The 15068-nt window shown below is 58.9% G+C and overlaps 5 protein-coding genes across 5 annotated transcripts; all 5 read right to left on the bottom strand.

Moving 5' to 3' along the window:
- Nucleotides 1-446: 446 nt before the first annotated feature.
- On the bottom strand, nt 447-1439 carry LPMP_262400 (metallopeptidase, putative; the record flags this gene model as incomplete). The annotated part of the gene is made up of 1 exon (XM_010701758.1): nt 447-1439. One exon carries the CDS (start codon nt 1437-1439, stop codon nt 447-449), a length of 993 nt encoding a protein of 330 aa, XP_010700060.1.
- A 1609-nt stretch (nt 1440-3048) lies between these two features.
- On the bottom strand, nt 3049-4977 carry LPMP_262390 (hypothetical protein; the record flags this gene model as incomplete). The annotated part of the gene is made up of 1 exon (XM_010701757.1): nt 3049-4977. One exon carries the CDS (start codon nt 4975-4977, stop codon nt 3049-3051), a length of 1929 nt encoding a protein of 642 aa, XP_010700059.1.
- Nucleotides 4978-6386: 1409 nt separating this feature from the next.
- Nucleotides 6387-7715, bottom strand: LPMP_262380 (hypothetical protein; the record flags this gene model as incomplete). The annotated part of the gene is made up of 1 exon (XM_010701756.1): nt 6387-7715. One exon carries the CDS (start codon nt 7713-7715, stop codon nt 6387-6389), a length of 1329 nt encoding a protein of 442 aa, XP_010700058.1.
- A 701-nt stretch (nt 7716-8416) lies between these two features.
- On the bottom strand, nt 8417-9097 carry LPMP_262370 (peroxisomal membrane protein 4, putative; the record flags this gene model as incomplete). Its single annotated transcript, XM_010701755.1, has 1 exon — nt 8417-9097. The coding sequence occupies one exon, from the start codon at nt 9095-9097 to the stop codon at nt 8417-8419; it is 681 nt and encodes a 226-aa protein (XP_010700057.1).
- Nucleotides 9098-9730: 633 nt separating this feature from the next.
- On the bottom strand, nt 9731-12496 carry LPMP_262360 (hypothetical protein; the record flags this gene model as incomplete). The annotated part of the gene is made up of 1 exon (XM_010701754.1): nt 9731-12496. The coding sequence occupies one exon, from the start codon at nt 12494-12496 to the stop codon at nt 9731-9733; it is 2766 nt and encodes a 921-aa protein (XP_010700056.1).
- Between the last annotated feature and the right edge of the window lie 2572 nt (nt 12497-15068).

The raw sequence follows: 15068 nt of genomic DNA, 5'->3' as shown, positions 1-15068 counted from the left end.
ATGAAGTCCCGAAGGACAGGAAAGGCGGGAGGGCAACGGAGTCACACAGGGCGACGGCTACTGCTGCACCAGCGCAGAGGGGGTGCACTGCAGAGAGCGCACCAGGGGGGGGGTGAAGGGGTGCAACTGACTGCTGCGTGAAGAAGTGAGAACCAACATGTGGACAGGCGTGTGTGTTCGCTTGTCTGCTGCTAGAAGCTCTTGTCCTGCCCCACCCGCGGTGCCCTTCTGCACACTTCGATCACGCTCTATGCTGGAAGACAAAGGAGAGGGAGAGAAGATGGTAAGTTGCCAAGGGAAGAGAGAGAGCAGCAGGGGGGTGGGGCGAGTCTACAGAAGAAAATACAGGCGCAGTGGTATTCTCAGTCCCACACATGCACAGGCATGCACACGCTTTTCCTTTTCAGTGTCCTCCGCAGCAGCGCACACACACATAAACGTGCTACTCAGCACTGAGGCGATGCAGCCCTTGCGGACTCGACCAACGCCTTCTCCAGGCGCGCCACCTCGGCGCGCAAGAGAGGCAACGAGCAGTGCACCAGCTCCTTACGCGTCGGTTCTGCAACAAGGCGGTCGATCTGAAAAAGCAGCATTTCAGCCAGCCCTCGCACGGCTCGGGAGGCAGCCGCGTCGTGCGCAGTTTCTCGCACCGTCCTGGCGACCGCGTCGTGCACTTCCTGCTGCAAGACTCGAAGAAGCTCTGAGGTGGTATCCGGCAGAGCAGCGATAGGGTCAAGGGAAGCAAACAGGTCTGACTGAGCAACGATACGCATGGGCAACTCGACGTGCTCGTTGCTCGGCCCCGCCTGGAAGCAGTGAAGCGCGCAGTGGCTGCGATGAGTGCTCGGTTCTGTGTTGAAGACGCTCGCAATGAGGCCGACCCAGCCGCTCTCCAGGTATTGTTGAAAGCTCCGCTGTGTGCGTAGGTCCACGACCGACGGCACAACTGGGACCCGCGGATGGCTGTGATACCAGCCAACCACGTAGGTACGCACCCCTGTGTCAGCCGTTATGCGATCTGCCGTTGCGGTGGCTGACGCAACGGACTTGGCCGACATCTCCACTCGATCACTGCGCTGCACATTACGCTCGCTGATGTGCGTGCCCCAAATGTAAGCCACCTTTTCCTCCTTGACCGCCGAGGAGGAGAGCAACGCGGGAACTGGACTGGCAGTGATGGGGGCGGTGACAGCGGCACCGCCGCACAAGTCGCTGATGGCACCACCCACCACCTGACTGGCGGAGGCCTCTCTGTCAGTCAGGTGGATGTGCGTCTCTGGGAAGAGCTGCACCTCAATGCGGCCCAGCAGTAGTCCGATGATCTCCGCTTTCTCTGTCGTGAAGGCGTGCCGTAGACAACTCTGGACAACCTCGTCACTGATGCGCACCTCCCGCAGCGGCCCCTGACTTTCACGGCAGTTGACTGCCGTGCTGGACATTTCGGCTGTGTGGAAGGGGGAGGGGCGCACTCAACGCTCTCGATGCGGAGGGAGGGAGGGAGGGGTAAGGAAATAGGTCCCAGTTGAAGACTCGCGTAGGCGTGTCTGTCTGTGCTAAGAGGTGTTTGACCGCGTGGGTGAAAGTCTTAATAGGCGTGTCTGCCGCCCTCTCGTCTCTACGCATGTAACGCACACCGTTGAATGGGGCGTGTCCTACACAGCGCCGACTGGGAAAGAGAAAACAGAAGCGGTGAATAAAGAGAAGGGGGGAGGGGGGAGGGGGGAGGGAGAGAACGTGGCAACGGTGGAATCGCCGCCCAGATAAGCGCCGCAGGGACCAACAAGGAGAGCAACCGATAAAGAGGAAGAGGGAGTGCGCTCACGAAATGCAGTTGAACTCGGAGTGCTAGAAAGAGAGCCGAGTCGCACACAAGCGCTGCCTCGCCAGCCCACACGCACAATGCGCACCCACGCCCGATCCGCACAGCTGCTCCGCCTCGTTGCAGCCAAAAGAGCGCGTCTTGAGAGGCACAGAGAAGAGGGGGAAGGGAGGGAAAATGGGGGATGTTGCACCGTCCATGCGCCGCTCGAGGGACTCGATTCACACTGAAGCATAGCGAGCCGTTTCAGCGACTGCACGTTGGCAGGCCGTATGTCATGGAGAACAAGAGAGAGAACAAGAGGGTCGCTCAGATACACTCTGGCGCGTAATCTACAGAGGACGAAGAAGTGGGAAATGACCAGAAACGATGCCTCGGAGGGGGGAGGACACACGCCCCCATCGACCATCGCCAAGGAGACACATTGGAGCAAGACAAGCACGCAGACATACAGCGCAGACCTTTGGTAGAGGGCATCGTGGAGAGGGGGGAGACAGCAGTGGAGGAAGTAATACCTCCGAGACAGAGGAGAGAGCCAAAGATGACGCCTCCGGCATCTCGTCTTCCCCTCCCCCCCCCCCACACACACACACCGGTCTCATCATCAAAGCCTGGCACAGACCTACATAAGCGTGGGAGGAGCATCTAGGGCCACGCACGTGAAAAGAGGGGGACGGAAGGAGAAGTCCACGCCTACGCAGGCGAAAACATAAAACAACAACAACGGCATTCGGTCGCACAGACGCACACACAAGCGTCGGGCAGGAAACGCACCGTCACACGAAAAGGGGGTGTCTGTCTGTGCAGCGAGACAGAGAGGCGAAAGACACCACACAGCGCGTAGGCATGAGCTCGGAGGCACAAGCACACTCCACCGGCTTGAGGGTGGATAATGGAGGGAAGGGGGGGGGGCTATGTCCCTCACTCTTTACTGCACGCTGAGACCGGACGAGGAGGAGAGGGACGAAGGTGGGAAACGTAATTGAACTCCTGGGCGCTGCCACCATAGCTTCTCTCCCCAAGTGCAACCTAAAGATAGCAATCTCAGAACGAGTGGAAGCAGCAGGAGGAATATGCGCTGCAGTGTCGCACTGGCTACAAGCATCCTCCCTCCCCCTTCCCCGGATGCATGCACCCGATCGGGTCAGCATACATCCTGTGAAACGATGAGTGTCTCTTTTCTACTGGCAGCTCGGGTCCGTCTGCACACACGTTACTCGGCGTGCCCTCTACAGTGGTTGGTGCTCCGTCACCGTGCGGAACAGTGACACCACAGCTGCCTGCGGCAGCTCGCTAATCAGCTCCCACGCCTGTGGGTCGTTGCGAACCATTGCGCTGAAATTGCTCACCAAGCAGTTGACTGCGCGCTCATGCAACTCTGGTATTTGATGCTTCACGGCATAGATAAGGAGGCGCAACGCGTTTGTGTGGGTAAGAGCCTCATCCGCCTCGCGCTTGAGCTGGCCGTCCATGACCAGCACCTGCTGCATCTTAAAGATAGCTGCGATATCCTCGGCCGAGAAGTCGCGCTCGGTGTCGAGGTGGCGACGGTACATCCCCAACAACAACTTCTGCCAGCTGCGCAGCGAGAAGTCGAACTCGTTAGTCGCAAACGACGGAAGCGGTCCAGGGCTACGCGGGTTCATCGCTTGCGAGAAGAGCACAGAGCGGCACGCGAGAATGTAGCGGTGGGCGTGCACTGCGTACTGATGCGGGCCTACTACCCACTCGTAGTCGCTGTACTCGCCTGACTCCGCCAGCCACGCAAGCTGCTTCCCCAGCGTGTTTTTCATGGACGGAATCGGCGCATTCGGCACTGTCTCCTTGCGGTAAAGGATGAGCGAAAGGCGACGGAAGAGATGACCAGGGATCTCTTCGAACTGGCGGTCCTGGATGAGAACATCGTAGTTGTCCAGCAGAACGTGCAGGTAGAGCGAGGTGAGCACCTCGTCCGCGGCGTTGTAGCGCGTCAGCACAATGGGGAGGATGTTTTCCGGCGTGAGGAGCGGGCGAACGTAGCGAATACAGACCGCGCTGAGATCGTAAAACTCACACGCCGCTGCGAGCAGGTACAAGTCCAGTAGGGACTCTGGCGGCAACACCCCCGACTCGGGGTACTCCTCCGTGTAGACGTACCGCAGGAAGGTTGTGAAGACGTCAAGGGGGACGGCAATGGCAACAATGCAGCCCGCCTGCAACGGCAGCATCTGCTCGGGAAGCAGCGGCTGCATGCGCGCGCCAATCACGCAACGGTGGGCCTTGACGCGGACGCCCTGGACGTCAAAGCTCATGTCACACAGCACCTCCAGGTGTTCAAAGGGGTACGTAAGCGGCGCGCGCACGGTGGTGCTCCCATGGCCACGGCCGCCGCCCTTGATGGTGGACGCGCTGTCTAAAGTCACCATCGGGCCACCGTTTGGGTCGTTGTAGAAGCCGCCCGGCAGCCCCACCCCAACACCCGCGCCGAGCTGGTCCACAGAGCGTTCCATCGGGACAAGTGCGCCAGCTCCGACCCGGCCAGGCGAGTAGAACATCCTACTGTTCAGCCCCACTGATGCACTGCTGCCACGGCCACCGACAGATCGTACACTATGCCCACGGTGTGGCGATATTCTTCCACCATTTATTCCCAAAATACCGGGACCCATGACGCTTCGGGTCGGGGTGACAGAGCGGGTCGCGCTGCGCACTGGCGGAGCACGCCCGCTGCCACCTCCGCTGTCCACCTGCAGCGTCGCCTCGAAGTCAATACAGCGGGTGCCCGTCTCCTGCACAGTGTACACAAACCCGTTCTCTGGGTGGAGCAACTGTTCTATCTCGATAAACTGATGAAGTCCCCACGCACTTCGAGCCTTCTTGAAGGTGCAGTTGAACGTCTTGCTGCGCGACTGCAGTGGGTCACGCATGCAGACAGCGGTGAGCTTAAAGTGGACAGAGACAATACCCGGCGTGCAGCTCTGCAGGTGCAGCGCCAGGAAGCGCTGGCCCTCGGCGGCTCGCTCTTGAATGTGGAAACGCCAGAACCACCCGCCCACATTGAACTCAGCGCTATAGCGTGACCCCTCGTATTGTAGCTCGCGAATCACGCTCACCGGCACGCGGTAGCGATAGCGTGCGCTGTTCTCCGAGAAGAGCTCCACTGCCTCTACGGACTCCATTTTGGCGCTCGAAAAGAATTGAGGTGCGAGGCGAATCGGCGCAGGTTCGGCATGCGCCGCGTCTTTTGGGAGAAGGTGAAGAGAAAAAGTTCACAAAGAGGGGGTGCGAGGTGAGAGGAGTGCGTGCAACGGGCCCACGCCAGCCCGCCTCTGTCGGCTTCTGTAAGCGCAGCAGCAGCCCCCTCTCGAGGGGAGAGGAGGCAAGGGAAGGAAAAAGGCCCTGTTGCAAGTACAGTAAACGCGCCGCCGAGAGCTGTTGCGAGAGTGGCAAGCAAACGCAGCCACGTTTGACTGTGTGTGTGGAGGATGGGGGGGGGGGGGGTATTGCGAAAAAGAAAACGTGGTAAACGAGGAGTGCGTGGGTGCGGCACTTGACGTAGTGCTGATATCGCCTAGACGACTGGTCGTGGTGGAGCTGCGTAAAGGCCAAAGGACGCCAGCCGCAGACTGTACAGGGAAAGTAAAGGATAAAGAGCGAGGTTCACATTGAGTGCAAGCCAAGCAGTACAGCGGGAGCCCAGGGAAAAACACACTCTCAGAGGGAGTGCGAGCGCAAGCACCGTAGTCCAGCGGTGAACTAAAGGCAAGGAAGGAGGAAGTGCGGCATCAGAGAGGAGAGCCCTGAGAAGCGCAGCACAGTTGGCGTGCAGAGTCTGCCGCCGCGACCAGGTGAGCATCCCTCCAGTGTGTGTAGAGGAAGTGCTGTAGAAAGCCTGCATAAGCATGAGTATAGACGCAGACCAAATACACCAGCGCGCCAAACGCGCGCTGACACTCGCACCCGTCCAATGCGTCGTATATGTGTGTGCGTGTGAGAACACACCAAAGCATTCGCACATCGGTGTGCTTATCGATGTCGCGGTAGTGGTCTGTTCGCCCCTTTTCAGGCGACCGTTTGCTGCTGTTCTTGATGGTTTTACTGGATTGCTTTGCGCTCCTGAGGACGACTTCTTCTTCGCAGCATTCACCAGTCCACGCAAACAGTGCGTGCGTGAGACCAAATGGTGGGAAAGTGAAAGACGCAAGGCCGTCTACTTCGCTGCTTCGCGCCACACGCCGCGGTGTCTCCTTTGGCAGCACGTCGGAAAGCGTGTGCACACACAGCGCAATGTCAACCAGGGGAATACGGTGGGAAACGAATGAAAAGAACAACTCGAAAGGACTCTAATCGGATGCTCAGCCTGCGAGCAGGGTGGGGGGGGGGGGGGCAGAGGGGGAGGGAGGAGGAAAGGCTAAATATGTGCCGATTGGCATGAAGGGAGTAATGCAGGAAGAGAGAGAAACGATCGTGCTGCTGAGGACCGCACCAGTTCCCTCTCCCTCTCCGCCACTCAACGTCACCTTCTTACTACTCTCGCTCCCACGCGAACACTCTCATATCACCACCCCGCTTGCAGTGGGCCTCGCCCTTATGGGCCATCGTCAGGGAACAGTACATCCGCGTGCTCCTCAATCGCGGCTTTGGTCATCTCTAGGCGCTCCAACAGCTTCATGTACGTGCCCTTCTGCGACTTGACCTCGATCCACTCCTGCAGCTCCTCTACCCGGGCCCTGTAGTCCGCCTGCCAACCAGCAGTGTCATGGTGTGGGAAGGTCAGTACCGTCGTCGTGAGTGACGACTGCAGCTCTGCCTTCAAGGCGATTGAGTGGGGCCGCACGCATTCCTCGCGCACTGTAAAGTCGCTCAAGTGTGTGCACACGATGTCGTGTGCCTCATGCTCCTTGATGAGACGTTCGCACGTCGTCGCAAGCCGCTTGGCCTCCGGTACATCGTTGTCCGCGGCAAGTGCGCCCTGCACGGACAGAAGAAGGCGATGAAGCCTCGGTGACATAAATTGAGTCCACTGCACACACTGCTTCTCCAGTGAGCTCCTCCCGTGCGCTCGAGTGGCGGTGGCCTGTAGCTTGTCGTAGATCTCAAGCGTCAGCATGACCCACTCTCGGTTCACCTCCTGAAGAGCGTCTTGCACCAGCGCGTTGCCCATGAGCGCCTCGCTCTGCTCCATCAACACAAGAAAATTACTGTCCATAACCGGCACGTTCGTGTAGAACGAGTTACTGAACTCGATGAGGTCATCTAGCTTTGTCAGCTCCTCTAGTGTTTCGCGCTGCTTGCGGCACCACTCTCGCAGCTGCTTCTGGCTGTCCATGAATTCCTGGACAAACTCGTCGCTCGAGGAGCTGCGGCGGTAGCGCTCACGGCCGACAAGCGTGCGAGCCTGAAGCTGCAAGCGGCACACCTCATCCAGTGCATCGTAGAGGTGCCGAGTCGGAGGCAGCGTGTTGTCGTTTGTCGACTCCCGCTCGATCTTCTTCAAGCTCCGTACCGACGACTCGGCGGACGCAAAGAACGTCGTCCAGGTGTCCAGCCAGTAGGAGACGGTGCTTAGCTCAGCTAGCTTGAAGTCCTCGGCAGAGTAAGAGAGCAGAAACGAAAGGATCACCTTACGCATTCCGAACTCCTTCAAGAGCGACGTCCACTTCACAAAGTACTCCGCGCGCTCGTCCGACGGGACGATGGGGGGGAGCGAGGAGGTCTGGCGGCGCAGCTCCTCGATCTCATGTTTCAGCTCCTCCAACTCTCGCTGCGCCGCTATGGTGCGCTCCTCAGCCTCCGTTTTGATGCGTAGCTGCTGCTCCACGTAGAGAGTCTGCTCCGACACGAGGGTGTCGTTGTTTTCCTTGGTGGGCTGCTGCTGCGCCAGCTCTTGTAGGTGCTGCACCTCCGAGAGGGACATGGGCGAGTGTGAGTGAAGCAGGAGAGAGACACAAGTACTCACAGGGAGAGCCAACTGCCACGAGAGATGCACGCATGCAATATATATATATATATATATATATACGAGCAAGACGAGATGCTGAAGAAGAGCTGAGCACTGAAGCACTAAAAGTGAGTTAGATGCTCTGTACATGTGCGCGTAGACAAAGAGCGAGGGGTGAGACCGCGAGTCACGTACTCCATACACACGGACCACCGGAAGAGTCAGACAAGAGATGAGGTGTGAAAAGTAGAGGATGGGAGAGGCAGTGCACCGGGGGTTGACAGACGTCAAGGACCTTCAACCATAAACGACGCCAAGTTGGTCCCCAATGAAAGGGTCAGAGGCGTTGGAGGTGGCGGCCTCCGAGTGCGTGCGCAGCAGCCCACATATGCCTGGGGTGACGGAGGGGTCGCCTGAGTGAGTCTGCGAAAACAGATCACCAAGCAAAGATGCCAGCACGCTATGAAAGCGCTCTCCTTACTCTGCTCCGCTTGACTCTTCTTCTCGCTCACGACTACACGGCTTCCTCCCCCACCCCTTCATCCGTTTAACGTCTGTAGAGCTCTCAAGGCAATCAGGAGGGCGACCCGCCTCGTTCTTTCCTCTTAGCCACTTCTCATAGAGCCAAAATCTACGAAACATCCGCACTCAAATGCGCCCCACCCCCGGTGATTTCACTACAGAGTGTCAACAGAGTTGACCACGACGAGGTCGTACCAGCTGCTGAACTTGCCGCTGTCCTTGAAAATGTACTCTAAGGACTGCGCCATAGATGACTGCAGCTTATCTGGGGAGTACATGAGGAACATGATGGCCAGGGACCACAGGCAGCCCATGTACAGCCGGTACGCCACTGGCGGAATGGACATTACGCACGTGGAGGTGAGCAGGTGGTAGAGGGCACACACGATGCGAGCAAGCATGTACATCATCATCTGAACGTGGACACCGTTGCTGGGGTCACCCCAGAAGAGACAACCAACCACGAAACCCGCCAAGGCGTTGTGCCACGCATGCGTAGTGCCCTGCAGGCTGCGTAAGATACCGCGTATGACGGCGAAGGTGGCCGAGCTATACCCAAGGCCTAGCGCGTGGGTCTTCGTGACCTTGAGGATCTTTGCAGGCATCGAGCTGTACGGGGACTTGCTCCACACCAGGTTCAGCACGAGGGCGTGCGGGGCACGGACGCGGGTGCCATAGACTAAACCGTTTCGAAACCCCTTGAGAGCGGTGAAGAAGACGTCGAAGTCGCCAGAGGCGATCATGCGGTTGATGCGCTCCACGACGGCGCCGTGGGGACCGGAAAAGGTGGGCACGGTGTGCGCCTTCGGTGCGACTTGGGGGACAACAATGGACATGGCTGCCGAGGCGAGAAGCGCACCGGTCGCAGAAGGGGCGAAAGGTATAGTGGAGGGAACCGCGCCACAAACCGAAGAGCGTCTCGTCGAGGGGACGAGGGGTCACTTCAGAGAGCGCAGATAAGAAATGGGTTAGTGGATGCCGTGTCACGCAGCACACATGCAGGTATGGGTGTATACAACAGAGAAAGGAGCGGAGAAGCAAGCACGCACCCACTGCGCGCGTGACCGTCGTCACCCATCACGAGAAGCATGTAGAGGCATGACGAGGCAGAAGGGGTGGGCCCCAGGGAGGGAAAGAATAAGGCAGTGACGGTGATAAAAGGCAAAAGAGAGCGAGAGAGTGCGCGAGAGACTCTTGAGGGGAGATGGAGAAGATGTGGCTCAACCTATAAGGGCAGCAACCATATGAATTCATCGCACTGCCCCTGGCTGCTGCGTAGACGGCCTCGCCCTCACTGCAGATGGGTGGAAAGGTGTGGCAGTCAAGCGTTGTGCCTAGCTGAGTCGCTCATGTGGGGCTCCTCTCTACATCTTCGCAGCAAGTTCAACGGCACGTGGCCGGGGTCACTGTCTTCTCTGCTCTTCTCGTGTATGCTTTTCGAAACGTCTTTTGTGCGGTGGCCCCTCCTCTCAGCACGGCGGTGGCTCCTCCACCACAGCAGCGACTCGCAATGCCGCGTCGCCGCGGACCCAGAAGCTCGACTGATGGCAGCGCGGGCAGCGCGGGTATACCTTCCACCCCTTCGCCTCGTCGCCACCAATTACAAACGTCTTGTAGTTGCAGTGCTCGCACTTAATGTATTTCTTTAGTGCAGGCTTCAGCTCCATACGGTGGTGCTGCTCTACACACGTCGTCGGCGGCTGCCCGTACCAGCAGCGGCACACATAGCAGTAGTGCGCCCTGACCTGCTGCTCCGTGATCGCCTCCAGCGCCTCCAGGGCCTTCTCTTTTGTGATTTGCTTGTCCACAAAGGAGAACAGCCGCTGCCGGTCGGCTTCGCTGCGCAGGTGATCATGTGCACTGTGGATGCCGTCCGCCAACGAGCCGAGCAGCGTGAGAGATCCTGAGTCCTCGTCGGCATCGTGCAACCTCGCTGATGCACCCATGGACACCTTAGGGGGCGATTTCGTGCTGTCTATCGAGCTGCTGGTGAGGTCCTTCGCAGCTTTGGCCGCGGCACGGAATAACGCGTTCTGCGATCCAGAGGCGCCAGTACCGGTGCTGCGGACGCCTGACATGACAACGCTGCGGCGGTAGTCCCTCTGTCGCGTCGACGTGATGACGGCGTGTACGGCGCCGTGACTTGTAAGAGGAGTGAAGGGGGCCGGTGCACCGCGACGCAGAGGCTGGAACTGTTGCCGCAGTGCCTCCACTCGACCACCGTCCACCCCGCTTACAGGTGCCTCAGCGGTGGCAATGGATGTTGAGGTGGCGGGTTCAGAGAAAGCCACCGAAGAGCACGCAGAGCTCAGGTTCTCCTTGAAGGGTGCGAGTGAAGACGGCGGGGCTAGCTCCCTGCGCGCACGCTTCGGTACCCCGGCGGTCGACGGCGTTCTCGTGTTCTTGCAAGAGGGAACACCCTCGGCTCTGTGATTCGGGACGCGGGCAGGCACACCACAAGCGTCACCACTGCTGCTACCGGCGCCGCCAGTACGTCCTTGATTTGGCTGCCCCTCCCCTGTAGTGCTCGGGGCTCTCCCACAGCGCAGTGATTGGTGCAGAAGCTTTTCTTCCGCGTGGTGGATGGCCTGCTGCCGGGCAGCTTCCAGCACCTCACGACCACGCGACGTCACCCCAAGTGCCTGCGTTGAGGGGTAGCTCGCGGCGGGACGCAGACCAACATGCTGCCGCAGAGCCAAGGGTGAGCCAGCCTGCACACCGCCGTACACACCGGAGGCGGCTGAGTTCATACCGCTTCGGAGAGCGGGATCCTCAACAGGCAGCCCGGTGACGCCGTGCACAGCAAAAAATGACGTTAGCCGAAGCATCTGCTGGGAAGCAGCCAGTCTGCTGTTCGCCACCATACCACTACCGTGTGACGCACGGCTACTACCGCCTGCAGGGTGGTGGCCTGCTGACCGCTGCGCAATACCTCCTGATGCCGAAACGGCGAGCCGCTGCTGCGCCCCAGAGAGGGTAGGGTACGTGGCGAGGGCACTGCTCTTCATAGATGCCGAAGCTCCCAAAGACGATGCGCTGGTGCCTCGCGAGCCATGTGCCAAGTTACGGTCCTGGTCTACAGCGCCACCGCCGCGCGCAGCCTTGCGAAGGTCTGCGATGTGGTAGACGCAGTGTTGCGACCGCCGCGTGTTCACCATGGCGCGGCAGCGCTCCCTCGACTTGTAAGACACGGACGCGCACGTGCCGAGGTCCGCGGCGAAGCCCAGCTGGCGCACAGCCTCGCTATTCGCCACGCGCAGCAGTACCTCGTCGGCGTCGTGCGACGGCGCAGAGCCTCGACGTGCGCACCGTGTAACGTTGCTCAGAGCCACAACTGCACCTATGACCAAGTGGCTGTAAAGAAGATCAAAGGCGCTGCCGCAGAGCAGAAAGCTGAGTTCCGTCTCTGGCGCTGGCGAGATGCTTTCCATGCTCCAAAGTGTCAAGACAGCGTAGCGGGAGGAGCGGGTGGCCGTCGTGCCCTGCTTCGGATCTGACTTGCGCGTGACAACACCAACACAAGTGCGGGCCACCGCCTCGTCGCTGCGGCGCGACATGCTGCGAAACAGGTCAAACGAGGCGAATGGAAACTCAGCGAGTCGCACACTGAACTGTTCAAGGCTGACGGTAGCACGGCGAACGCGGATGCGACTGAGCGGCTCCGTGACTACCGCCGATGGCGGTGGTGCGGGTGTGCGTCTCGAGCCAATGTCGTCTCTTGCCGCAGTACTGCCCTCATCACCGTGAGGGAATCGAAGTCCGCTCTCCGCAGTCGAAGTTGTAGATGGTGAGGAGACAGCTTTGATCACCGTGACACCGCCAGTGGCGCTCGCTGGTAGAAGCAAAGGCGTCGAACAGCTGTTGCGCGGCAATGAAAAGGCAGTACCACGCTCGATGAGAGAGGCCGGCTGCAGCAGAGAGTTTGGAGAGAGCAAAGCGCCCGATACGGTAGCCGCGCTAGGTGGTGCCGGAGTTGCCGAAGACGATGGGTGCAAAGTCCGAAGCAGAGGTGACGCTGCTGGTGTTGCCGATGAGCAGGTGGCGGAGGGTAGTGTGGGAATACTGTCGGTGTTAGCAAGGCGCATCGACGGAATCGTCGAGGTCAGAGAGCCCTTCCGAGGACCAAGTAAGGCTGACGACGGCGCAGATGAATCTCCTACCTCCAGCACCGCCCCATCAGCTGGCGCACACGGCGGTGCATCGTTGTTGAAGATGTCGAAGAGGTCATCGCTCATCCCGTCCACGTTGAAATGTGAGGCGGTTTTCACGACGGGCAAGTTAGGACAAGCGCACAGACACGCCTGCCCACGCACGCACGCACGCTACACGCTGAGGGCCCTCTCTGTTGCACTTCCGACGTGTGCGGGTAGGCGTCTTTAGGTGGGAGCGTGTGGAAGCACTCTGCCTTCTATGGAATGAGCCCAATGATGGGCGTGTGCTCTCTTTTACCTCTATGAGTCAAAGGCTGAAGAAGAGGAAGGGGACGTGTGGCTACAGGCGTTGGAGCACACCTCCCTCTCCTCTGTGGCGTGGTAACTGCCGCGCGTCCGGGTGTATGGGTGCTGTGTTGAAGCGCTCTCCTCTTTCAATGCTCACTTGATTGTAAGGGGACCTCTCTGATGCAGAAGTGCCAACGGGCGCGTGATTGCTCAGGGGAAGTTGCGGAAGAGAAGCAATGGCAATTGGGCGCACACACGCACATACACACACACGGCGGTGGAGGGAGCGAGTCGCCGCTTGTCACGAGAGACGCGCTGGCGGGGCGAGAGGAGAGAGAGAGAGAGAGAAAGAGATCGACTATGGAAGCAGCAGCCATAGGCATTCATATCCACGTTGAGCGCTGCGAGACACGTGCAGTCTTGTGAAGAATGAAAAGCGGCGTGTGAGACGGCCACGGAAACATGGTGAGGTGCCAGTGCGCTTGCGGTATCAGCACACCCTCCCCTCTCTCACACCCCCCGCTCACTTGAAGACTGGTGTACGTGATTGCATACTTTTCTTCTAGGCTGTGCCTTCAGCGATAACTTGGTAGCTCGGTCGCACGGCGCATCGAGGCTGCATGGACAGCAAGTGAATGACGTGAGGAATGGGCTGCTCCTTTCCACTGCTTCCCCCGCCGTCACGCGCTCTGTCATCCGCGGCGTATCACAAGACCTCTCGGATGCTTAGACACGACCATGGCGCCACTTGCAGGCGGGTGTATCTACTGCATATCACCTTTACATCTATCCAGTTGCTGTACCTGCTCTGGGCATTGAGAGGGGTGGGGATTGGCGTGGGCAGAGAGACACGCGCAGAACTTCCGCTGTACATGGCAAACAATAGAAGTAAAAGCGAAAGCCTGAAGGAAAAGAGAGCGCTCGCATATCGATCGAAACCGCCAAGCCGCAATCTCAGAAGACAGACCTATGCACGCACACACACACAGTCACCGGAGGGAGTGATCAGCCGGTCGCTTCACATACAAGACTCTCTGGATATACATGATGCGCTCGAAAGCCTTTCCCTTTCTCTCCCTCATACTTCACACCCTATGCTGCACCTCTCGCACAACCGGTTCGTGCAAGAGCATCAAGTGAAGGAGAGGGAGTTTGGCTCCGCATTACATCGCCATCGTCAACGGCACTCATTACACACGGAGAAAGAAGATGCAGCTGAGCGACCAGAGAGAGGGAGGGAAACGAGACTTGTAAAGCAGCAAAGCGTAAGAGCAACAGACAACGAGAAGGCAAAAAGACCCGCCACCAATTCGGGAAAAGAAAGGAGGGGAGGGGAGGGGAGGGGAGGGGAGGGGAGGAGGGAGGGGAAGTCTGCAAAGGCGGGTGGGCGTGCCCGCGTATGATAGGGTGCATAGGGGGACCGTAAGGGCATTGCACAGCCTCCTCCTCCCCCTCCTCTACGTACCTTCGAGATGGACACATGTATACTTGCAAAGAGGTATTTATATGTGTATGCATCTTGTAAATTTATTCAAGACAAAAAAAACCCACACACACACACACCGGGCCAAGTGTCTCCCTGCGTGTCAGCACGTGGGTGGCGGGGGGTGGGAGCGAAAGAGTATGGCAGTGTGGCACCACAGTGTGAGCGGCGAAGCCTTTCCTCTTTCCGTTGCCCACCAACTCAGTCAATGTACATCATTTGGGCTGCCGAGAAAAAGAGTGAAAACGATAAGAGAGCGAGGGAGGGACGCCTATCCAGTGCAGCTCCTCACCACGCGTACGTCAGATGTCGCTGTAAGGAAAAAGAGTGAGAAGGCTGAGAGTACGTCGCGGTCAAACATACAAGCGAAAGCCGAGTAGTAAAGCATCCGCAGCACACAGACCTGCACACCACACGTGCACGCACGAGGACTCGCGTCCACGGATCGCCTCTGCCAGAAGGTGACCCATGTCAACAGGTACCATGCAGGAGTGGTGTACACGCGTATCTCCAACAAGTACGTGCACTTGGCTTCCAGCACCCCTTGGAGAAGGGCACAAAGCCCAGAGACAAAAAACTCATATGCACACACGCACGCAGACATCTCACTCCCTTCTTGATCAGCCAAGCACAGCTGAGGCACCAAACGTACCCAGAGCGGCTCCTCCCACGGTAGATGTGCAGAGACACCGTGGTCAGCAGAACTGCTCTGTGTGCTGCGCATGTGCGTCTGGCCAAGCGAGGAGCCAGGGTGCCCACGGAGGACCCCCCCTCCCCATCCCTGGGAAAGAACGGGTGAGGGAAAGCCAAGGAGAAGAAGAATCAGAAGCAAGCAGCAGTGCTGCTGGGCAAAAGGGGGTGCAGAGAGAAAAAGAGAACGCGTAT

Source organism: Leishmania panamensis, assembly GCF_000755165.1.
Source record: "Leishmania panamensis strain MHOM/PA/94/PSC-1 chromosome 26 sequence".
Taxonomy (NCBI): domain Eukaryota; phylum Euglenozoa; class Kinetoplastea; order Trypanosomatida; family Trypanosomatidae; genus Leishmania; species Leishmania panamensis.
Note: the sequence above shows the minus strand (reverse complement) of the source record. Positions and strands in the feature narration are given on the sequence as shown.